Source organism: Elephas maximus, chromosome 11 (assembly GCF_024166365.1).
Source record: "Elephas maximus indicus isolate mEleMax1 chromosome 11, mEleMax1 primary haplotype, whole genome shotgun sequence".
Classification (NCBI taxonomy): domain Eukaryota; kingdom Metazoa; phylum Chordata; class Mammalia; order Proboscidea; family Elephantidae; genus Elephas; species Elephas maximus.
This window is the reverse complement of record NC_064829.1, coordinates 55,507,874-55,532,271: the sequence shown is the minus strand read 5'-3', so window position 1 is coordinate 55,532,271 and position 24,398 is coordinate 55,507,874. Positions and strand designations below refer to the sequence as shown.

At 37.8% G+C, this 24,398-nt stretch overlaps 1 protein-coding gene across 16 annotated transcripts in view; it reads left to right on the top strand.

The window, feature by feature from the left end:
• Positions 1-24,398, top strand: part of PIAS2 (protein inhibitor of activated STAT 2) — a 117,309-nt gene that overhangs the window by 70,546 nt on the left and 22,365 nt on the right. For 6 of the 16 annotated variants that reach the window (XR_007519364.1, XR_007519365.1, XM_049901718.1 and 3 more), the window contains exons 12-13: positions 7,840-7,979; positions 16,430-16,467. Coding sequence is in view for 13 of the 16 variants with exons in the window: in XM_049901718.1 (XP_049757675.1) it covers positions 7,840-7,979; positions 16,430-16,467 (178 nt within the window). In the remaining 3 variants the exon portion in view is untranslated. The other 10 variants (XM_049901707.1, XM_049901708.1, XM_049901710.1 and 7 more) reach the window with 6 other exon arrangements.

Below are 24,398 nucleotides of genomic sequence, written 5' to 3'. Positions count from 1 at the left end.
CTGTCACATTGGGTCGCACTGTTGGTCAAAATCGGCTCGATGGCACCTAACAATAACAAGGTATTATATAGTTAAGAAACTGGTACATTAATCTAAGACTTTTTAGGAAACTTCTGAGTTTTCTTTTTACCTTGAAAGAATTTTAATTATTTTTCTCCCATGCCACCTGCTGGTAACGGAATGATTGCTTTGTCCTTAATAAGTGGGTATTCCAAAGACAGGAAAGAAAGAATAGAGGTAAATGTGTATGTTACTAGATTAAGAACCATCAGGTATTAGTAATAATGGGCATACTCAGAGAATTCCAGGTTTATGAATAAAAATTCAAGTTATCGAACTGTCAACCCATATTCAGATATCTAAATATGGGCCAAGTATGATGGATTCCTTGCAGTTCCTCTATCTAGATCACAATCGAGAATACTAATACCTGCTACTGGCAGCATTCCAATTAGTTTACTTTTGTGTCTTAATATTATGGGCATAAGTTATAAAGTTTTAACATAAATATGTACACATGATCGAAATACCAGATGACCTAGCAATCCCACTCCTAAGAATATACTCTAGAGAAATAAGAGCCGTCACACGAATAGACACATGCAGTCCCATGTTCACTGCAGCATTATTTACCATAGCAAAAAGATGTGAGCAACGTAAGTGCCCATCAAGAGACAAATGGATAAACAAAGTATGGTACATACACACAATGGAATACTACGGAATGATAAAGAACAACGGTGAATTGGCAAAACATCTCATAACATGGGTGAATCTGGAGGGCATTATGCTGAGTGAAATAAGTCAATCACAAAAGGACAAAAAAAAATATATATGAGACCACTGTTACAAAAACTCAAGAAAAGATTTACACATAGAAAGAAACAATCTTTGATGGTTATGAGGGGGGGAGGGGTGGAAAGAGGAAATCAATAACTAGACAGTAGATAAGTGGTAACTTTGGTGAAGGGAAAGATAATACACAGTACAGGGGAAGTCAGCGTAACTTGACCAAGACAAAGTCATAGAAGCCTCATAGACACATCCAAACACTTTTGAGGGACCGAGTTACTGGGGCTGAGAGCTGGGGACATTTAGGTGAATTGGAATAACAATTCATAAAGAAAATGTTCTACATTCTACTTTGGTGAGTAGCACCTGGGGTCTTAAAAGCTTGTGAAGCAGCCATCTAAGATATGTCTATTGGTCCTGTCCCGTTCCGAGCAAAGGAGAATGAAGAAAACCAGAGATACATGGGAGATACTAGTCCAGAGGACTAATGGGCCACAAGTACCACAGCATCCACCAGCCTGAGCCCAGAACAACTAGATGGTGCCTGGTTACCACCACCTGCTTCTCTGACAGAGATCACAATAGAGGGTCCCAGACAGAGTGGGAGAAAAATGTACAACAGAATTCAAATTCACACACAAAACAACCAGACTTAACTGGTCTGACAGAGACTGGAGGAAGCCCCAAGACTATGGCCTGTGGATACCCTTTTAACTCAGAACTGAAGTTAGTCCCGAAGTGTATGCTTCAGCCAAAGATTAGACAGGTCTATAAAACAATAGTTCAGTCATATACACGAGATCAAGTGGGCAACACCTGCTCAAAAACAAAGACAAGAAGGCAGGAAGAGAAAGGAAGACTGGGTGAATGGAAACGGGGAACTTGGGGTGGAGAAGGGGAGAATATTGAGACGTTACAACCAAATGTCACAAAACAATTTGTGTATAAATAGTTAAATGAGAAGTGTATATATATGCCTCTGTGTGTATTTGCCAATCCTATGAGGAGGCAGTAACAAATTAAAAAAATTTTTTTCATTAGCTTATAGCATCACATTTTTACACTCATAATTTCACTAAACAGAGCCATTTACATTTCTCCATGGTCCCAGTTATACCATATTTATAAATGTATCTTTTTTGCATAGGCTTTAGAATCATTTTCTAATCTGAGTATGATTATTTTGAAGATTTGGTTAAAGTCTACCAGTATGGAATTTGACAATTAAAGACAACTAAGTTTAGCCATATCATAGAGAGTTGAGTTTGTGTTAATGGTTGCAAGGATCAGGTAATAGGAATTTGTTGTTAATTGTTTAGGTGCCGTTGAGTCAGTTCCTGCTTATAGCCACCCTGTGTACAACGGAATGCAACGCTGCCCAGTCCTGCAGCATCCTCACAATTGTTGCTGTGTTTGAGCCCATTGTTGTAGCTGTGTCAATCCATGTACTTGAGGGTCTTGCACTTTTTCACTGACCATCTGCTTTACCAAGCGTGATGTCCTTCTCCCAGGAACTAGCCTTCCTTGATAACATGTTCAGAGTATGTGAGACAAAGTCTTACCCATTCTTGATTCTAAGGAGCATTCTGGCTGTACTTTTTTCCAAAAAAGATTTGTTCGTTCTTCCGGCAGTCTGTGGTATATTTAGTGGTCTTTGCCAGTGCCATAATTCAAATGCATCAGTTCTTTGGTCTTCTTTATTCATTGTCCAGCATTTGCACGCATATGAGGCAATTGAAAATACTATGACTTGGGTCAGGCACGCCTTAGTCCTCAAAGTGACATCTTTGCTTTTTAACACTTTCAAATAGGCAGCAGATTTCCCTATATGATAACGTTGTTTGATTTCTCCACTGCTGCGTCCCTGGATTGTAGATCCAAGTAAAATGAAATTCTTAACAACAGTATTTTCTCCACTTACCATGATGTTGCTTCTTGGTCTAGTTGTGAAGATTTTTGTTTTCTTTATGTTGAAGTACAATCCATACTGAAGGCTGTGGTCTTTGATCTTCATCAGTAGGTGCTTCACGTCCTCTTTGCTTTCAGCAAGAAAGGTTGTGTCACATGCATAATGAGGGTTGTTAATGAGTCTTCCTCCAATCCCGATGCCACATTCCTCATCATATAGTCCAGCTTCTTGGATTATTCGCTCAGCCTACAGATTGAATAGGCTTGGTGAAAGGATACAGTCCTAACATACCTTTCCTAATTTTAAACCATGCAATATCCCATTGTTCTGTTAGAATGACTGCCTCTTGGTCTATGTACAGGTTTCTCATGAGCACAATTAAGTGTTCTGGAATTCCCATTTGTCACAGTGTGGTATATAATTTGTTATGATCCATAAGTGAGTGCCTTTGCATAGTCAATAAAATACAGGTAAACGTCTTTCTGGTACTCTTTGCTTTGAGCCAAGATCAATTTGACATCAGCAGTGATACTCCTTGTTCCATGTCCTCTTCTGAATTCAGCTTGAATTTCTGGCAGTTCCCTGTCAATGTACTGTTACAGCTGTTTTTGAATTATCTTCAGCAAAATTTTACTTGTGTGTGATATTAATGTTATTTTTTGATAATTTCCACATTTTGTTGGACCACCTTTCTTTGTAATGGGCACAATATGAATCTCTTCCAGTCTGTTGGTCAGGTAACTATCTTCCAGATTTCTTGGCATAGACAAGTGAGCATTGCATCTTCAGCATTGCGTCTGTTTGTTGAAACATCTCAATTGGAGCCTTGCTTTTTGCCGATGCTTTTACTGCAGCATGGACTTCTCCCTTTAGAACCATCAGTTCTTGAACATATACTGACTCCTTAAATAGTTCGAATGTGGGCCAATTCGTTTTGGTACAGTGACTCTGTGTATTCCTTCCGTCTTCTTTTGATGCTTCTTGCATCATTCAGTATTTTGCCCATAGAATCCTGCAGTATTGCTGCCCGACGTTTGAAATTTTTCTTCAGTTCTTTCAGCTTGAGAAATGCTGAGTGTGTTCTTCCCTTTTGGATTTCTAACTTCAGGTCTTGCACATTTCAGTAAAATACTTTGCCGCCTCAAGCTGCCCTTTGAAATCTGTTCATCTCTTTTACATGATCATTTCTTCCTTGTACTTTCTCTACTCGACATTCAGAGCAAGTTTCAGAGTCTTTGCTGACATCGTTTTGGTCTCTTCTTTATTTCCTGTCTTTTTTTTTTTTTTTTTAACTTTTATTGAGCTTCAAGTGAACATTTACAAATCAAGTCAGTCTGTCACATATAAGTTAATATACATCTTACTCCTTACTCCCACTTGCTCTCCCCCTGATGAGTCAGCCCTTCCAGTCTCTCCCGAAAACTTTGGCAGCCTCCAACTCTCTCTATCCTCCCATCCCCGCTCCAGACAGGAGATGCCAACACAGTCTCAAGTGTCCACCTGATATAATTAGCTCACTCTTCATCAGCATCTCTCCGCACCCCCCCCCCGTCCAGTCCCTTTCATGTCTGATGAATTGTCTTTGGGGATGGTTCCCGTCCTGTGCCAACAGAAGGTTTGGGGACCATGACCGCCGGGGTTCCTCTAGTCACATCCAGACCATTAATTATTTCCTGTCTTTTTAATGACCTTTTGTTTTCTTTGTATACGATGTCCTTGATGTCATCCCTAGTCGTCTTCTGTTTTTGGACATTCAGTGCTCAGTGCGTCAAATCTGTCCTTGACATGGCCTCTAAATTCAGGTGGGATATACTCTAGGTCATACTTTGGCTCTCATGGACATGTTTCAATATTCTTCAGCTTCAGCTTGAACTTGCATAGAAGTAATTGATGGTCTGTTTCGCAGTCAGCCCCTGGCCTTGTTCTGACCGATGATGTTGAACTTCTCCGTCATCTCTTTCCAAAGATGTAGTTGATATGATTCCTGCGCATTCCACCCGACGAGGTCCAGATGTATAGTCACTGTTTATGTTGTTGAAAAAGGGTTTTTCTAGTGAATGGTTGTTGGTCTCGCCAGATTTCTCTCGTGGGATCTCTGACATTGTTTCTTTCACCAATGCCATGTTTTCGAACTACTGATCCTTAATTGTTTCCACCTTTTGCATTCCAATCACCAGTAATTACCATGCATCTTGATAGCATGTTTGGTCAATTTCTGATTACAGAAGTTGGTAAAAGTCTTCAATTTCTTCATCTTTGGTGTTAATGGTTGGTGTGTAAATTTGAATAATAGTCTTATTAACTGTTTTTTTTTGTAATAATTAACCAACACTAAACTTAGCTTTTCAAATGTTTGCTGAGGTTATAGACATTGATCTAATAACTTAAAACCCCACTGGATTTTGATATTTCTCATGATGTGGCAGTCAACATTTTAGTTTTGGAGAAACAAGAAATCATTACTCAACCATTTAAAGAAAAGTTTCATGATATCATGAGGGTAGAACATATACAATAATGAGTCGTTGGTAAGGTGATAATATGTTGGTACATTGACTTAACTCCCCTACAAGTGTAAGGAAAGGAAGGGGCTGGGGGAAGAAAATGAGCTTTGTGTTGCTTCCTATAAATGTGATCAAAGTTAAGGCTCAGTTCAAGATTGACAAAAAGAAAATCTTCAGTATGAAATATTAAAGGAAGAGAAGCTGGGATGGGAAGAAGGAAGACATTGACTCTGTCTTGTACACCTGAAATTTTCCTTCTATTTTTTCAGTGGCTGAGAGAAAGTGATAAAGGTACTTTTAAAAATAAGTGAAAAAAAAAAAAAATGTATATTGTGGGGGGAGGGTCTTGAAAAGTTTGCCTCTAATATCTTTAAAAAATAACTTTAAGATATTAATACTGTGAGGCAGCCAGAATAATCAGAGCCACTTGTCCCACCCCAGCACTAACACAAACCTCATCTCTCTTACCCACTATGCTCCCCTCCTCAGTGTGTTATGACACGCACTCCTGTGTGAGAGGTAGGATCATGCGCAATTAGAAAACACTTTTGGTGACCCCCTGCCCTTCTGCTTTCACCACGGTAGAGTACTACTGTTTTCAAACCTCCAGAAAAAGATGAGCTTTGAATAAAATATAGCTTATTTTATTTCATCCCAGTTTCTCTCTTTCACCCTCTTAGAGTTTCCTTTTCTGGCATCGCTCACCCGTTGCTTATAGTCTTAGGTCTCTGGGTAACACTGAAAGCCAAGAAATCTCCTATTCTAACCTCTTTGAAAGATGACTTCTCTGATCTTCATCTACGTGTGGAAGATGTTTTGAAGTACCGGACTTAGGCTATTGCCTCACACATATTTAATATGCCTCCTGTGTTACTCATTTTTTCTGAGACTAACAGTTGCCACCCTAAGCATATGTATTCTTAAGATGACTTTATTTTTCACATTTTCAGTGGCATCCACAATTTTAAGAGGTAGTATAGAACGACAGACAAGGTCCTCATTTCACGATGCAGACCAATTTTAGAACTCTAAATAGGTTGTGAGTAATTTAAGGAGTTTGAGATTTAAAAAGAGGTAATGAAATAGTCTGTCAATTGTTTGGGGCATGAAGAACATACGCAAATATGTCATCATTTCTTATTGCCACTATTTAGTAATTTGAGCAATAATAGTCTGTTTCAGTAAGGGAAAGGACAGCTTTGTGACCATGATTCTAATTTGTTAAGTTTCTGTTGGTTTCACTTTCTTCATCTTTGTAACCATCCTATCCTGCTGCAGAATTCTGTGCCTCAGTCCATAGGTTTACAGTACCGGTAGTTGACGGCAGTGCTTTAGGATGCTAACCTTAATGTTTTAGTCACTGTGTTGGCAACATGGCCATCATCAGCCATAGGTCAGTAACACTGTTTAGTTTCTTATATATACTCAAGTTGTTTTTCGTGTAAACTTGTAGTTGTTTACCTTGGGCGAAAAGAAAATGCAATTTAAATAAGAAGGATATAAAATCATTTCTCCTTAAGCCTGAACTTAAAAAAAAAAAAAGTTTAATTGAACTGATTCTTGAAATAAGTATTTTTTACTATAAGTTTAATTTGTACCTTTAGCATGTACAGCTTACTTGAAAGTCATAAACCCTGCCAGAAGAATAGGTGATGTCATCATGGTAGCTAGCGTTTTTAATATTAGATATTAAATCTTGAGTAGTTACCTCCTAATTTCTGATTGCTGCCTACCACCATAGTTTGGTTGGCTTTAGGAAGTGATTCCCAGATTAGAATCTAAGTTTGAATTGAAGAACCTCTGGTTGAGCTATAGTAAAATTTAAGTCAAATCTTAAGAATCCCCTACTTGAATTCTGGAGTCCCTGAGTGGTGCAAATGGCTAAGTGCTTGACTAGTAGGTGAAAAGTTGGCAGTTTGAACCTACCACATGCACCTCAGGAAACAGATCTGACAATCTGCTTTCAAAAGGTTTGTTTAAAAACCCTGTGGAGCAGTTCTACTCTGCACACATGGGATCACCGTGAGTTGGAATCAACTTGACAGCAACTAACACAAACTTGAGTTCTAAATCTCTTTTTAGACAAAATTACTGGTGTCAACACATATATTATGAAAGGATGTTGTTGTCTTTTGAGTGCTGTTGAGTTGATTTCGGCTCATGGTGATGCCATGTGACAGATTAGAATTGCCCCAAAGGCTTTTCTAGGCTATGATCTTTATCGGAGCAGATCTCCAGGTCCTTTCTCTTGGGTAGCTGCTGCGTGTGTTCTAATCGCCAACCTTTTGGTTAGCAGCCAAGTGTAAACCGTTGTGCCACCAGGACTCCTTAATAAAACATACGTGAAGTATATCTCTATTCTTGGATGAAAATGTGTATTACTCCAGCTCTGTACATTATGTTTTAATGCCAACTTGCTCTTACGTCACAGCTGCTGGTGAGAGCCAAGATACATTCATGTTAAAATGAAGACTGTTATGAAAGAGGAGAGTAGAGTATTGTGTACTGAGTAGCTCCCATATAGTTATGTTAAAACTTAGTGAACTTACAACTGAGAATGCCCAGTGGTGCAGCCCTTCTCTCCTGTGAACTAACAGCCAGATTGTTTGTAATTTCCCATGCTATTTAAAACAGGGTTCTCATGTATCAGCCATCTTCTGTAAGGGTGCCCAGTGTGACTTCGGTTGATCCTGCTGCTATTCCGCCTTCATTAACAGACTACTCAGTACCATTCCACCACACGCCAATATCAAGCATGTCATCAGATTTGCCAGGTATGTGAAGAGTTTTGCTTTTTATCGATTTTATTATTTATTTTTAATCTTAATCTGTGGAGCAAATATAGTTTTAAAAATTTTGAATAGGAGTGCAAAGGAAATTTGAAAGATTTCACGTAAAGGTAATATCTGTTTTAATATATGTCACGTTCAAATATTATCCTCTTTTTACTGCAGAGCAATCTATACGATCCTGATGATAGGAAATACAGTAGGATAGAAGACAATTTTCTTTAGAATTTATTCTCCCTTATGGAGAGTTTGTACTTGGAGAATTTTTCTTGATTTATTTATTGTAGAAGCTTCGCAGGTTAGGGAGAGTATTTTCTCATATGTGGTGTACTTCTTGGTAGCTCATCAGAATATGCTATGATATAGTGTAGGGTCTATTTGGCTACTAGCTTTACCCTGTGGATTTTTTCCCCCACTATTAGGACGGGACCTATCAACTGTTTTCCCAGAGTGGTACTTAATTAACTTTTAGAGATACCATTTATATGCGTATTAACTCTAAAGTTGGAAAAATTCAAAATTACTGATTTACCTTAGTACTAAGACTTAAGCAACTAAGGCCATATTTTAAAATTTAACTCCCCCCTCCCCTGCCCCAATTCTTCTTCCCTGTCTCCATAGCCACTGGGGGGGGGGGAGGGGGCAGATACTTTGTCATTTGAGCAAGTTAGACCCAGTGTCTCTCTCATTCATGATTTCCTTTCTCACCTTTTTAGTTGAGTACAATTCCCTCCTCCTGTTATGAAGTTGATTTTGGCTTATGATTTCTTCTTCAGCCTCTTCATGAGGTCTTTATTTTATTTTAAGCATAATACTTAATCTGTTGGGCAAAATTTATGTCATTGAAACAGTTGATAGTTGTGTTAGCTGGCCCAGTGTACTTTCGTTACTTGAAATTTGTTCAGGTTATTTGAATAAAGTTTAGTGGAAAAAAGTATACTAAAACTAGTATCGGAATCGACTCGATGGCAATGGGTTTTGGTTTTTAGTATCCATCAAAAAATTTTAATATCTTTTGCTACTTACATGTATACTCCATGTATAGTTTGGGAATTGGTATTTTCAAAAGTTCTTTGTAAAGCCAGCTAGCAACAATTTTGAAGTATTTATTGTCTACAAAGCTTGTTGCTAAGGTAAAGTGAGGTTTTGTGGTCCAGGACAAAGATGGAAACTCAGATTCTTAATTCCTAACTCTGCTATGTATTGCTTTCATAACTTGGCTCGTATTCATTGACGTTTCAGAGTGTCCAGGTGTCATCTTAATATGTGCTATAAGCAAGCATTCCAGAAGAACATTTTTGCTAAAGACCTTGAATTCAAAAGATAATGAACCTTTTTTGTTGACTAGCTAAAGTGACCCTGGCCATTTAGCAATAGCGTAGACACAATTTACAAATTACTTGCCCTATAAATTATGAACCTGGCTTATTAGTTTTTCATTTGGAAGGATTTACACTGTTTCAAAATTTGGGCATAAAGTAAGTCTTTCTTTAAAAAAAATAATAAATTTGAGAAAATACGGTAAAATATGTATGAACTGTGTATTTGATAAAATGCATTTCAAGCTAGTATTGAAGAAATAAGGAGCCCTGGTGACGCAGTGGTTAAAGTACTTGACTGTTAACCAAAAGGTCAGCGGTTTGAACCCATCAGCCACTGTGCAGGAGAAAGATGTGGCAGTCTGCACCTGTAAAGATTACAGCCTTAGAAACCCTATGGGGCAGTTCTACTCTGTTCTGCAGTGTTGCTATGAGTCAGAATCTACTCAGTGAATGGCAAGGGTTTTTTTTTTTTTTTTTTTTTAATTGAAGAAATGAGACTAACTAACATCCAGGGCTGATACTTAGGCAGCATAAACCAGTATGGTGATACTGGCTTTCTTACCACTTGGTAAACTGAATAGAATAGGATCTACCAGCTGTTTTCTGAGCATTGCAATATAAACTCAATGATTTAAGCAAATTTGTCATAGAATATCATGATGACTCTTGTTGATGGGGCCTCCTGTCACGTAGCAGCATCTGAAAACCATTCACAAAACCATCTACCAGTTCAAGGCCTGTTGAGCTACACACAGTTTCTGTGTGTATCTCTGTGCTTTAGAAGAATTACCTGTTTATTGTCATCTATGATTATGTAGCAGCTGCTACATCAAAATAGTCTAACTTTTACTTTGGTTTTATTGTTAATGTACTCTTTTGTAATTAGTAGTAATAACTTTGATTTTACTTTTGTGCGTAGTTTTTATGTAATTAGTCATATTGTACAGAATATTGATATAAATTTTAAGGATTTATAATAAAATACTAAAATTGAACACTGAGAATGGGAGAGATGACAAAGTTTTAATACGTTTCTTAACATTCCTTTTAAACATCATAAACATGAATCTTCTGAATCTGCAGGAGGACAAAGAAGAAATCATATTAATAATGAACTGCAGCTTGGAGCATCTTCTGATACTGTGCAACAATGAATACAAAATAAAGCAGATTATTTGTATTTATGGAATGGAAAACAGCTTGATTATTTCAAGAAAAAATATGACTGCCTTATTATTGCTAGTGCCATGTTGTCAGGTGTGAATGGTGCTCAAAAGTTGTATCATAAAAATTTGGAAGTGCTAAACATTTACATATTTGATCATGTAGCAGTCGTGTTCTGTAAAAGTTTATGGCTCAAGAAGAGAAAATGTGTTCTCATCAGTAAGGAGTAAAACTAAATAGTTTCATATAATTATGCATTTAAAATAAAATCACAAGTTTATCAGTGTTAATAATACAAAATACGTTTAGAATGTACAATGAGAGTTTTAAACATTTCTTTAGGTGTGTTTATCTAGTGCTGCTATAACAAATACCACAAGTGGGTGGTTTTAACAAACAAATTAATTTTCTCACAGTTTTAGGAGTCCAAACTCAAGGTGGCAGCTCTAGGGAAAGGCTTACTCTCTGTCAGCCCTGGGGATTAGGCCCTTGTCTCTTCAGCTTCTGTTTCCTGGTTCCTTGAAGACCTCCATGTGTCTTGGCATCTGTCTTACCCCATCTCTGCTCACTCACTTGGTTGCTTCATCTCTTTTATATCTCAAGAGATATAACTCAAGACGTACCCTACAGTAATCCTGTCTCATTAACATAACAAAGACAGCCCATTCCCAAATGGAACTATAACCAGAGGCATCAAAACAAAAACCAAACCCACTGCCATAGCGACCCCATAGGGTTTCTAAGGCTGTAAATCTATACAGAAGCAGACTGCCACATCTTTCTCCTGCACCACAGAGGTAGAGGTTTGGATTTTATAATACGTATTTTGAGGGGACACTATTCAATCCGTAACATTCCGCTGTTTGGCCACCCAAAATTCATGTCCTTTCCACATGCAAAACACATTCACTCCATCACATCATCTCAAAAGTCTTAAATCAGTTCCAAGTCCAAAATCTCATATTCTGAAACATCTCAATCAAATATGGATGAGATTTTAGGCGTATTCCATAATGGGACAAAATTCCTCTTCAGGTGTGAACCAGTGAAATCTAGAATACACGTTATCTGTTTCCAAAGTACAATGGTGAAACAGGCAAAAGGTAGACATTTCCATTACAATGTGAGAAATTGGAGGGAAGAAAGGGTTAAAAGACACCAAGCAAGTCCAAAACTTAGCAGAACTATTTACATTCTCTCTCAAGGCTTGAAAATAATTCTCTGTTGTCTGAGACCATCTGGGCAATGGTACTCCCCTCCAGATTCTTGGTGTTGACCGTGCCCTCTGGATTCTGGGTGGAGTCCCCTTGGCCCTGGGCTTCAGTCTGCCTTCCAGGCCCACTGGGCTGGCAACTCTGCTCCCTCTGCTTAAAAAAAAAAAAAAACCAAACCCATTGCTGCTGTGTTGATTCCAACTCATGGTGACCCTAAAGGACAGAGTAGACTGCTGCCCCATATGGTTTTAAAGGAGCACATGGTGGATTTGAACTGCCCACCTTTTGGTTAGCAGTCATAGCTCTTAACCTCTACACCACCCGGGTTTCCTTCTTCTCTGGGCGGCTCTATTTCTCTTAGTCCATTTGAGTGACAACCTCACCCCCTCGGCCCCAGCAGGCCCCTTTCTTCTGACCTTTGGGCATGGCAGCCCCACCTCCTCAGCTATGGGTAGTGACCCCATCCCCCGGCACTCCGTGAACGACAGCCCCATACTCTGGAACCAAGTTGGTGAAGGACTCTAGGAGGCTGTGACTCCATTCCAGCTTTGAAACCAGTGCAGCCCTTTTTCCCATGCTCCTTCTGAAGTTCTGGTTCCCAAGCTGCTCCAGGGATGGCCCTTTTCTTTTCTGAAGTACAACAGATGTAGGTCCTTTGGTCTGTTTCCTGCCTGTAGAATTCCAAGAGGCAAACAGCATTCTTCCTTTCGTTCTTTCTCTGTCCCTTTCAGTCTAAGCTGATGAGTTTTCCGCTGTGGTAGTTGGCTAGAGCCATCAGTCACAGGCTTAATCTCTGTAACAAAAGATTATGTAGTCAGATCCTTGGTGAACATTCTAAGACCCATGCCCTTAGTTTGTACAATAGAATTTTCCAAATCTTTTAAGTTCTGTATTTATTTTGCAGAGTTCTTTTTTAAGTCCATCTCTTTCTCCCACATTTCACTGTAAGCAGCAAGGAGAAACCATGGGTGCCCTTTGAGATCTTGCTTAGAAGTCTCATCAGCCAGATATCCAAGTTTATCACTTACAAGTTCTCCATTCCACCAAACATTTGGACATAATTCAGGCAAGTTCTTTGTCCCTGCATCAGAAGCGTCACCGCTCCTCCACTGTCTAATCACATGTCCACCATTTTCTTTTAAAGCCTCACCAGAAGCACATTTAACATCCACGTTACTAGCAACATTCTGTTGCTGGCACCATGTGTATTCTCTAAGACAATAGAGACTTTTCTCTGTGGCTCTCCTCGCTTCCATCTGAGCCCTCACCAGAATTGCCTTTGATATTCATAATTCTACCAGCAGTCTCTTCAAGGCAATCTAGGCTTTTACTATTAAAACCAAACCTGTTGCCGTGGAGTTGATTCTGACTCATAGAGACCCTGTAGTGCAGGGTAGAACTGCCCCATAGAGTTTCCAAGAGGCGCCTTGTGAATTCAAACTGCTGACCTTTTGGTTTGCAGCTGTAGCACTTAATCACTGCGCCACCAGGGTTTCATGTGGTTGGAGAGCTCAGCTGCTAACGGAAAGGTTGGTGGTTCAAACCCACTAGCTGCTCCTTGGGAGAAAAGTGTGGCAGTCTGCTTCCATGGAGATTATAGCCTTGGAAACCCTATGGGGCAGTCCTACTCTGTCCTATAGAGTCATCACGAGTTGAAATCTACTTGATGGCAATCGGCTTTTTCTATTAGGCACCTTAAAACTTTACCAGCCTTTACCCATTACTCAATTCCAAAACTGTGCCCACATTTTAGGTGTCTGTTAAAATAGCACACCACTCTTCTGGTAACAAATCTGTCTTAAGTTATATATTGCTGCTATAACAAATACCACAAGTGGGCCTCTTTAACAAACACTTATTTTTTCACAGCTTAGGAGGCTAGAGGTCCTAATTCAGGGTGCCAGCTCTAAAGGAAGGCTTTCCCGGTCTGCTCTGGAGGAATATCCTTGTCTCTTCAGCTTCTGCTTCCTGGTTCCTTGGCGACCTCCATGTATCTTGGCATCTGTCTCACTCTGTCTCTGCTTACTAGCTTGGTTGTTTAATATCTTTTGTATCTCAAAAGAAATTGACTCGAGGCACTCTACAGTAATCTTGTCTCATTAACATAGGCAACCCATTCCCAAATAGTATTATAACCACAGGGATAGAGGTTAGAATTTACAACACATATTTCTGGGGGACACAGTGCAATCCATAACATTAGGTAAAAATAATTTAAGCATTCTTAAGCATGAAATATTTAGGAGAGGATAAAAATATATCAGTACAGTCTGTCATTGCAATTGAAATTTGTGGTGAAATAAGAAAATGGCATTTTGCTAAACAAAAGGCAGTAACATTTCAGGCACTATTGATGAAACCTCACCTATTTCATGTAGGTTTTAATAATCTACTTAAAGTATAAAATTTAAGACTTTGATGATAGTTTAGCATTTTATTAGGAGGAATAACATCTGAAACACTGTATCAAACTTTACCAGGGAAAAATGGTTTCATTGAGAAATAATTTACAATAAAACCCTGTCAGACTTTGTATCGGCAGTGCCTGTACAAAGGGAGATGGTCTGGAGTTTCAACCAAAATTTTAGGAAAATTTCTTGGTATTCTGTTATGGCATTGTGTAAGTCATTATATTCAGTCATCCCTGGATGAGGTTGTCAAAAGATAGAGATCAGGTAAATCTCTCAGAACTTTTCTCACTAGACTTTTATAACTGTTGCCACTCATGAAATGATCATCAAAGAGAATTAAACACTAGTATCTGAAGAGCTGGAAACTCTGGTGGCGTAGTGATTAAGTGCTACGGCTGCTAACCAAAAGGTTGGCAGTTCGAATCCGCCAGGCGCTCCTTGGAAACTCTATGGGGCAGCAGTTCTGCTCTGTCCTATAGGGTCGCTATGAGTCAGAATCGACTCGACAGCAGTGGGTTTTTGTTTTCTGAAGAGCAAGGATTTGAAATAGTGAGAATAGGAAGTCTTTGGACCTCAGTGGGCAGCCTCTAGTGGTAGAGCTGCAAAAACAGTTTGAAACGTGTTAAACGTTGTGTGTCTTTTAATTGAAATTATGAAATGGGGAATAAATGCTTATAAAATGAGTCTTTTTTTTTTTTTTTTTTGGTGATTTAGCTTCAAATATCCCACCAGAAATGTAGATACTTACTATAGCTTTATAAAAGAAGTTTCAATTATTACAATGGACTGATTTAACAAACATTAAAAATGATTGACCATATAAAACTATAAAAAGCAGAAGCTATTATAAAAATGAAAAGCATACCATTTGAAGTAAAACAATGTAAATAAAATTAAGCCAATTATGTAATAGCCCAATAAACTGTTTTTGTGATTTAATCAGCAATAGAGATATTGAATATATACGATTCTCAGAAGATATCATAAGGGCTAGACAAACTGAAATAGTGTTCAGCAGAAGCAGAAAGAGGATTAATTTTTATAAACAATGTGAGAGAAAACCTTGTTATTGAGTTATGTCACCTAATGATTATCAATTTAATGGGGAGGTCATTGGAAAAGCTTGATACGGTTCCCTACGTCAAGTCTTAGCTTAAACCACTGTGTCATATAGCTAGTGGTAGCCATATATGAAATGAAAAATTTTGTCAACAATTTAAAAATACTTTGGAATTGATTTAAAAATTGGTGCTGTAGCTTATATCACTTGATAAGCATTTTTATAACATCTTTACAGATGATAGGAGAATATACTTGAACATTTTTTAGTTATAAGTTATACTGGTTATTAAAATTATATTGTTCCCACTAATATTATGTATTTCGAGTAACAGTCTAGTATTAGACTTTCAGTCTGTGTGGTTATTGTATCTGGGATGACATCCAGGGTCGGCATATAAAAATTCCTGAAGTTGAGTAGAAATTGGCCTGTCTTAATGACCTGTACCAAGTGTGTGATTTTTTAAAAATGTATTTGAAATAATCTAAAGGAATTTACTCAGAGAGGTCTAGGGGAACTGACTTTATGATTTGTTATTAAACTTTGCAGATCTCAAAATTTTTTATTATTTATTGTTATAGCTTTATTTAATACTTCCGAACGGTATTATTAGGCAGCCTTTTCCACATTACTATTTCTAAAATGTAATATAAGAATCCTAAATCTTTGGTTTCGAAAGCTACGTGCGCTTAGAACCCAGTTAACCTTGGTAAGATTTTAGCTCACAGTGAGCAGCAGTTACTGGGGGCTTGCTTTGTGCAGCATTGACCTTGTACTACCCTTGCTGTGGGAGCGGGAAGCAGAGAGCACTAGATGAAATAGACATCTGTTTAAGGTGTGATATTTTAGATGAACCTCAATATGGTATATTTCTAAAAAATAAACGTCAAGTATCTTAAGAGCCTAAGTTTTTTTTTTCATGGTCTAAACCCAGATCATTGTCATTTTTACTGCTTCTCATTCTATTAAGTGACAAAGGGGAAAAATTTGCTTTGACTAGTCCTACTTCTCTGGAATTTTTGAACTGCTGCCTTTGAGTCGTTGGGATGTGATTTTTCCAGTTGTTTTGTCAAGGAATATGTTCATCTTTCGGTTTTATGCACATTAAATATTACTGGTCATGCTCTAAACTTTCCATGTGGCAGAGTGGTGAGGACATATCCCAAGTGTTTTGGGGCTTAGCGTAAATATGAAATGATTTTGGGAAATAATTCTAGCCTCTAAAATAAAAGAGACAACTATTAACAAAGCATTTTTGTTTTAGGTTTGGATTTTCTTTCCCTTATTCCAGTTGATCCCCAGGTATGTATCCTGAATTTAAGCAACTAATTTGTATTTGATTGTTGATTATGTCATACTAACTAAAAATGACCAGTTGCATAAAATCAGGACAGTCAACTCTCAGTTACTTACGTTGGTGGACAGGAAGTTCTATATAAATATTTCACCAGTTTTATTTAAAGGAAAAATTCTGTTTTTCAGTTTATGATATTTTGGCCTTGATACCTGAATTTTTAATTACATTCTATTTGGCTTAATAATCAGTTGTCATTTCTTACAAGCATTTGAGTAATTAGAATGAGGAGAAACAATGCAAGATGGCTGGAGGTTAAATCTTCTCAGAGATAATTTGTAAAACACATTGTATATGTAAGAAAATCAATAGCTGATTAAGCAGACTTGTATCATTAGTTTCATATTCCAATGATTTTAAAGGCAGTAAGATTCGGACTTTTGGGATACCCCAATAGTTACTATGTATCTCACCCTGTTTTCACTGTCAGATAAGGAACTCTAGCATTCCGGTGGCTTTACGTAAAAACCATGGCAAAAGGGGAAGGGGAAAGTAAACAGAGAAATAAACTAAGGGAGATGTTTATAGGGAGAGTTGGAGGCAGCACCATGGACCACCGCTTCCCGGAGTGCTCAGAATTGGCTAACCACAGGTCTTGTACCAACCTCCTCTTCTCAGGCTGTGTATCTTTTTACACAGACTGAGCATGGGAAATTTGGGCCTTATGTGCAAAAGGAGGAATTTCTTCTTGTCACCTGAGTTGACTTTGTTACATCAGTAGATTCTATAACAAAAGCACCTACGTATTTTTCAAGGAAATGGATGTTTCAGGCTTAAAGTTTTTATGCGAACAACCCTTTTTAAAAAATTGTCTTGGAGCCTTAAAAAAACCCTTTGCTGTCAAGTCAGTTCCAACTCATGGTGACCCTAAAGGGCAGAGTGGAATTGCCTCATAGGGTTTCCAAGGCTGTAAATCTTTACAGAAGCAGAATGCCACATCTTTCTTCAGTGGAGCAAGGGTTTGAACCTACAGCCTTTTGGTTAGCTGCCAGATACTTTAACCACTGCCACCAGGGCTCCAGAGCCTAGAGGATTTTAATTTCATAGCTTTATTTGGCACACTTAATGGCAAGCTTATTTATTTGGTAAGTCAGCAGAAGGGTGGGATTTTGCCTTTAGTTTAGAATCCTTAGGTTTTGTTTTGTTTTACCCCCGTGTTGCCCCCATAGTCCCCATTGTCCTTGTGCAGGTACGTGCGCATTACACATAAGGAATACAGAGTGAGATGAGAGAGCAATGGGTGCAACCCCAGTACTACAAGAACTCAAGGCACAGAGCTCATTGGTGGTGGGACTGTAGCGTTTAGCACTCATTTTATAAATCAAAGACAGGACCTTTTTATTACTAAAAAAAAAAAAAAACTAGGCAGGCAAAAATTGCTTGAGAGGTAGAAGGAATAAAAATTTAACTGGGCTTTTTTTTTGCCAAATTCTTCTCCAATTTTAGTGAAAAGTTGGAAACTGGTTTGCTTTAAGAGAAGAATTTTAATACCTGACAAATGCATTATATTTAGAGCTCCTTGGAAGCTTTTTAAGAACAATTACCTCTCCCACTTGAGTCCTTTTGTGTGTGGCACTCATTTGATTATGAACTAATTTTATTACAAACCAAAAGACATTTACCCATTATAAACATTAAATTACTTTTTTTGAAAGGCAGCCTGAATTTTAATTGTTGCCTTCCACTAACTGGCAGCTTAAACCTGAGGTTGTTTCCGTTTTATGGGCCTTGAAGGTCTGTAGTCCAAACAGCTTCAGTTCTGAATTCCTGTTCTGTAATGCAGCATTGGAAACCCTGGTGGTGTAGTGGTTAAGTGCTACAGCTGCTAACCAAAGGGTTGGCAGTTCGAATCCGCCAGGTGCTCCTTGGAAACTCTATGGGACAGCTCTACTCTGTCCAACAGGGTCGCTATGAGTCGGAATCAACTCGACGGCACTGGGTTTGGTTTTGAGTTTTTAATCCAGTATATCCAATGATAGCTAGATTAATGTATAGAGTGAAAGATATTGATCAAATAGCCTAACTGTTCTTCTTTCATACAATAAAACTAAAGATGAAATTTAGGAAATCTCTTACAGTGTATACTAGACCTCACTTATTTTGCTAACATCAGTATGGTTGTTCCTCACATAGAATATGCTCTGGCGATGTAAACTTAAGCTTGTGGCACTTACCTGTCTCTACTCCTCTTGGTAAATGTTAGAATATTAAATTCAGTTTTTAATTTGTTTGGGAATCAGCAACCAGGATGGTGAGGGGACTTGAGATGTGAACACTTGGAGGGAGGATGTCAAGCAAGCATCACAAAGAAGATTAGATTAGGTCTTTAAGATTCATTCCCAGATTTTATGATTACATGAGATCATTGTTCTGAGCATACACATAAAGTGTCTAACTGATGTTAAATTATGAAAGGTTTTTTGAATTTTACATTAGCATTTTTGCTTAATACCATTAAAAATAAGTAATTACTAGCTTTTTACAGTGTTCATTTAAAGCCCATCTAAATACATTTAATGAGCAAATTAAGATTTAGTATGAGTCATAATTATGGGGCCAATATTTAATATTAACTTCAGTTATTATTGACATTATTTGTATTTTTACCAATGTATGTGGTCAACCATCAAGTTCTACAACTTTTCAGAGAATCAAGAAAATGCTGCATTCACAAAATAATGTAAAATAGCTAAATTCATGCCACCTTCCACCCAAAGCTGTGAAATTTTGAGAAATTTTAAAATCCCAGTAGGATTTAAGTATGTGGCTATCACTTGTGCGTATCTAACCGTCTCTAGTCTCTTTATTTAAAATCAATGTAGCCTCTTCCTCATCGGCATCATTGTTTGTTTCAAGCAGTACTGTCCTCCTATGTTTTTGGATAGTCTCACCTCACCCTTAACAGCAAGCAGTACGTCTGTCACCACCACCAGCCCCCATGAAAGCAGTACTCATGTTAGCTCATCCAGCAGCAGGAGTGAGACAGGGGTCATAACCAGCAGTGGAAGTAACATTCCTGACATCATCTCATTGGACTGAGGAGGACTCCTTGGATTCTAGGAATCATTAATCACAACTGCTCTTTATTGGATCTTTGGTCCGTGGAACCTATTTTTTGAGCAGTTACTTTGATATTTATTGAAATTTCACATGGATTCTTTTGCTTTCTGAGAGATGAACAAATGGATTCTTTTGCTTTCCGAGAGATGAACACAGATGACTGCAGCAAGAACCAAACGACATGCAAGGATATTTCTTATTCATGGTGTACCCTGAGCATCAGATACATTCAGCCATAACTGTATCTTTCTAAGTGATGGATTTCAATTTCATATGTTACTGGATGGATTCTACAAATTAGTTTAAAAATTTTTTTTGGTTGTAGTAAATGGCAATAACGTATGTAAATATTCAAGTAAACTTTTTTCTAATTAAGAAAAAAAGATGTAATTATTCTAGAATGACAGCAACTTGTGTTTAACCTGATGTGACCAAACCCTAACTCACTGCCGGCCATCAAGTTGATTCTGACTCAGAGTGACCCTATAGGACAGAGTAGAACTGCCACGCAGGGTTTCCAAGGCTGTAATCTTTATACGGAAGCAGATTGCCACATTTGCCACATCTTTCTCCTGAAGAGCGACTGATGAATTTGAACCACAGACCTTTCGGTTAGCAGCCCAGTGCCTAAACACGGTGCCACCAGGCCTCCTTACCTGATGTGAAAGAAAAAAAAATAATGGAAGGAGTTATGTTTGCTGAATGGGCCTTTTCCACAGAGATTTCATTGAAGTAATGAAGCCTTGATAAGTGGCCAAAGCTTGGGCTGCACTTTTCTTCTGCAGTTTCAGTTTTCTCCCTGATCCCATCAAAGAAAATGGCCTTTGATAATGCATTTTGCCCTGATTGCCATTTACACTTTGACATTGTTAATGAATGCAGAATGAAGTTCTGGGATTTGGCTGTTCTTTATTCGTGATTATGTTGAAGAACACTCTGCAGATTCTGCCCTGACCTAATATGTGTTGTATTTGGTAACTGTACATTCTCAGTCTAGAGTTTTCTGTAAATTTGAAGGCTTGCTTTCTCAAAAAGGAAATTCCATGGACCCATTGAATGAAATGTTTGGCGGGAAAGGTGTGGGTAGAATGTTAGAATTTTCGTCACACTCTCCATAAATAATGAGAGCTTACTGGCATCAAAGAACAGATTTAGGGGAGGTGGGAATAACAGTTTAATTTCTCCTTAAAAACTTAGTTTGTTCACTTATTTTACTGAATAATATGTATTTGTTGAAACTTTTTAGGTTTTCATAACATTGACATGGAAAAATTGTTTGAGATCACTGATTGCACTTCTCAACAGTATACTCTGAAGCTCAAATAATTGACCTTCAGACTAAAACAAACAAACAAAAAAGGAATAGGGTGGCAGCAGATCTCATTATTGGAAAAGGAAATCTTTACTGAAACCATGAAAGATAAAATAATTAGAAATGTTTTAACTGAAGTGAGGAAGGGTCAGAGCACTTGTCTTGCTCTGTGCTGCCATCAAACACTCCAAGGAGCCCCTGTGGTTCTAGATGCATTTTGAAACACACTCTTCTGTACTGCATTTGCTTTTAAAAAATCACTGAGGAAGCTGAATTTTTCCGCTTACAGAAAAATTTTCATCTGAAGTTCCGTTTGCTTCATTTGCCTTCTTAAAGAACTTTTGGGTTCTCAAAGATTTTAATATTTTCCTGATGTTTAGATTTCTCTAAGCTGTGCCTACTTCCTTGAAAAATAACACCTTTTTTTTTTTTTCACTTATCCAACTAACTGATTTCTCAAACTAAAGTGCCCAGATGAGGTCTCTTCATTTTCAGTTAGAACAGGGACACACGACTTCATGGCCCATGTAACTCTAGGGAGCTGACTTGTCTCTGCTTGGTCTTTTGCACCTTCTTCAGTTTTCATGGCCTTTCTGTGCTCCTTTTGATTTAATTTCATGGGTTTTCTACATCATCCCTTCTTTGGCTACATCATTCCCTTACTTCATGTATTATCTCATAGGGAGGGCTGCTGATTATTAAAGTCATGGAAAAAATTGGGATCTTCCAGCAGCGGTTGCACCATAGTTGCTAACTATACCATCCTAGTCATCAGATTTCTAGTCCTTTGGTCTAGATGTAGAATTTCTTCTTAGTAAGATTTTGTGTTGCTGCTCTAAATACAGATGCAATTTCTGTTAACTTTGTAACCAGAAAAAGTAAACTGATTTGTGTGGTATAATTTGTTAATAAAGAAATGATGTATATCTGTTATCATTTTGCTACCGTTTAGATGCTCAGAGACCCGCCCCCCATGTAACCAACATAGTTGTAAAAGGTAAATGAAAATCTTAATAGAAGTTAGTTTACTTGGTTCTTGTAACTGATTCCCATGCTTTTGTAGTCGTGCGTTGTTTCCTTTCCACTATCTTATGTGAACAGTTTTAGTGTTCATTTTTGGTGCTTTACACTGAACTGACATGTACATTTTTAATTGATCTCATTACAGGCAACTAACACTTTATATAAATTTTTAAGTTTATAATCTTAAAATGGGGGTTTATATTGTTTACATAACTTTGAAGGTAAGTACTTTATACCATTGGCCTTATGGCAGTGTCATGATTATCAAGCTATTATCTTTTGTTTAGTTTGGTCACTAAATATTTTTGCCAAGACCCTGACTTTTTAGCAGTTCGTTTTGCTGAGACAGGTTTCTGCTTAATGCTGTTTTGGAAGGGGTCATCTTAGCTGTTACTTGTAGTCAGCCAACCAGTACTCATCTGGGGTATCTTGTTCAAGGAAAGGACTTGGAGTTATTAGTCTTAAAATCACTTAACCAGCCTGCATTTTTATCTTTCTTCAGTTAGAAATGTTAAGGGCTTTTCCTGCTTTGGTAACTCCTGACTGTAATTGGTGCTGAATATAGCTTCATGCCAAATGTCTGCTTACGCTCACTTTCTGACCCTTAGGTGAGAGTATTTTATTTCCACTTCTGACCATAGGATAATTATAAAGGCCAGATAAAGCAGTTGAGGTGAATTTAGGTTATATGGCATTTATTTGATCATAATGTATTTCAGGAAACCCTGGTGGTGTAGTGGTTAAGTGCTACAGCTGCTAAGCAAAAGGTTGGCAGTTCAAATCCACCAGGTGCTCCTTGGAAGCTCTATGGGGGCAGTTCTGCTCTGTCCTGTAGGGTTGCTATGAGTTGGGATTGACTTGATGGCAACGGGTTTCATTTTTGGAATGTTTTTCAGGAAGGCTAAAATGAAAACGTGATATTGCATAGATGAGAGATACCACGTATAATTAAGTTAATCTGTTAACTCTTGACATAATTTCCTTTAAATGGAGTCTCAAGGAGTTTGAAGTAAAGTAAGACTCTGGATTTTAGGTAAAACTGTTGAACAGAGACTATTCCAACTTTGATATTCAGACCTTTTGCCTTGAGACCAATCCTGGACATTTGCCATTTAATAACCGAGGTGTTTATTTTTCTTCTGCCAATAAAGTATTCATTAGTTACGCTTTGCCTTTTTAAGTAAAGTTGATATTTACAAAGCTCTAGCTTTATTCTCAGGTTTGCCAGTCATTTTTTTCTATCCCCCAGATACTAGTTAAAAAAACGCTTAACAGTTTCATTTTTGCTTTTAGTAAACATTTTCCCTACAGCTTTGAACATATATTTCTATGGAATGTCATTGAATTATTGCCCAGCTCTTTCCATCTTAGAAACTTGGAGCAGTGCACCATTTAAACTAGGGTATGACATTGGAGTGGTGGCCCTGGATTTGTGTCGTGTGGGAGCATGGAGTTGTTATTTAGATAGGCGATTGATGATTCAACCTGATTCACCAGCTATTCTGCTACAGTTCTACATGAATATGGTAAAAATTGTGAAAAATAATTTAAGAATGTCTCTGGCTTTTAAGAGCCTGACACTTCTGTTAGATTGGTTTGGAATTGCCGTTTTTGTTAGGAACCGCACCCCTGTTCCTAGAGAAGAATAAAGCTGTATAAAAATGCCTGTTCTCCTCTAATACTTACCTGGTTGAATAATGTTTTTGTTTATGTCAGTAATATGTGCTCATTGTGGAGAGTTTAGACAATATAGGAAGTGTAAGGAAAAATAACAATTACCTGTAGTTCTATCCAGAAAAAAAAAGTGTCACTTTTAATATTTTCGCATATTTCTTGCCAGTCTCTTTGCTATTTGTGCATGTTTTTAACTAATGTTTTTCATATATTTTCAGTATAATTTTGTATTTTTTTTTCTCAACCTACAGGCATTATAATTTAATGTCATTAAGAACTATGCCAACCTTTATTAATTGCATGATATTCTGTTGTATGGCTGTGCCATGATTCATATAACTTTTACTCATTGGACTTTTTAGATTGCATCTCATAATCCTGCAGTGAATTCCTAGAGGTTTAATTTCTGGGTCAAAGGGTATGAACATTTTTGTAGTTTTGGATTCATATCTTTCCTTTTGGTTGGACTAACCATATTTTCCAAGAAAGTGCAACATTTGTTTCAGTGCAAGCCTCTGCACTAAAGCCCTCTGCCCTTCTGCCCTGGGTTAACTGACTTGGAGGTAACTGGCAGAGGTTTTCCCAGGCTACCTCTGTGTCAAATACATCTACATGGCATGTTTCGAAACATCTACATGTGATTATCCAAATGATTTCTCTCAAAGTTTTACTCGTGCTGTGAAGTAGCCGAATTGCTTTGTCAGACTACATTTTCCATTTATAGTTAAAAAAATCTTGTCACTTTTTTTTTTTTTTTAACTCTTTGTGCCTAGGGCCAGCCCTTAGTAGCCAGCTCTCTTTTTCCTCTTC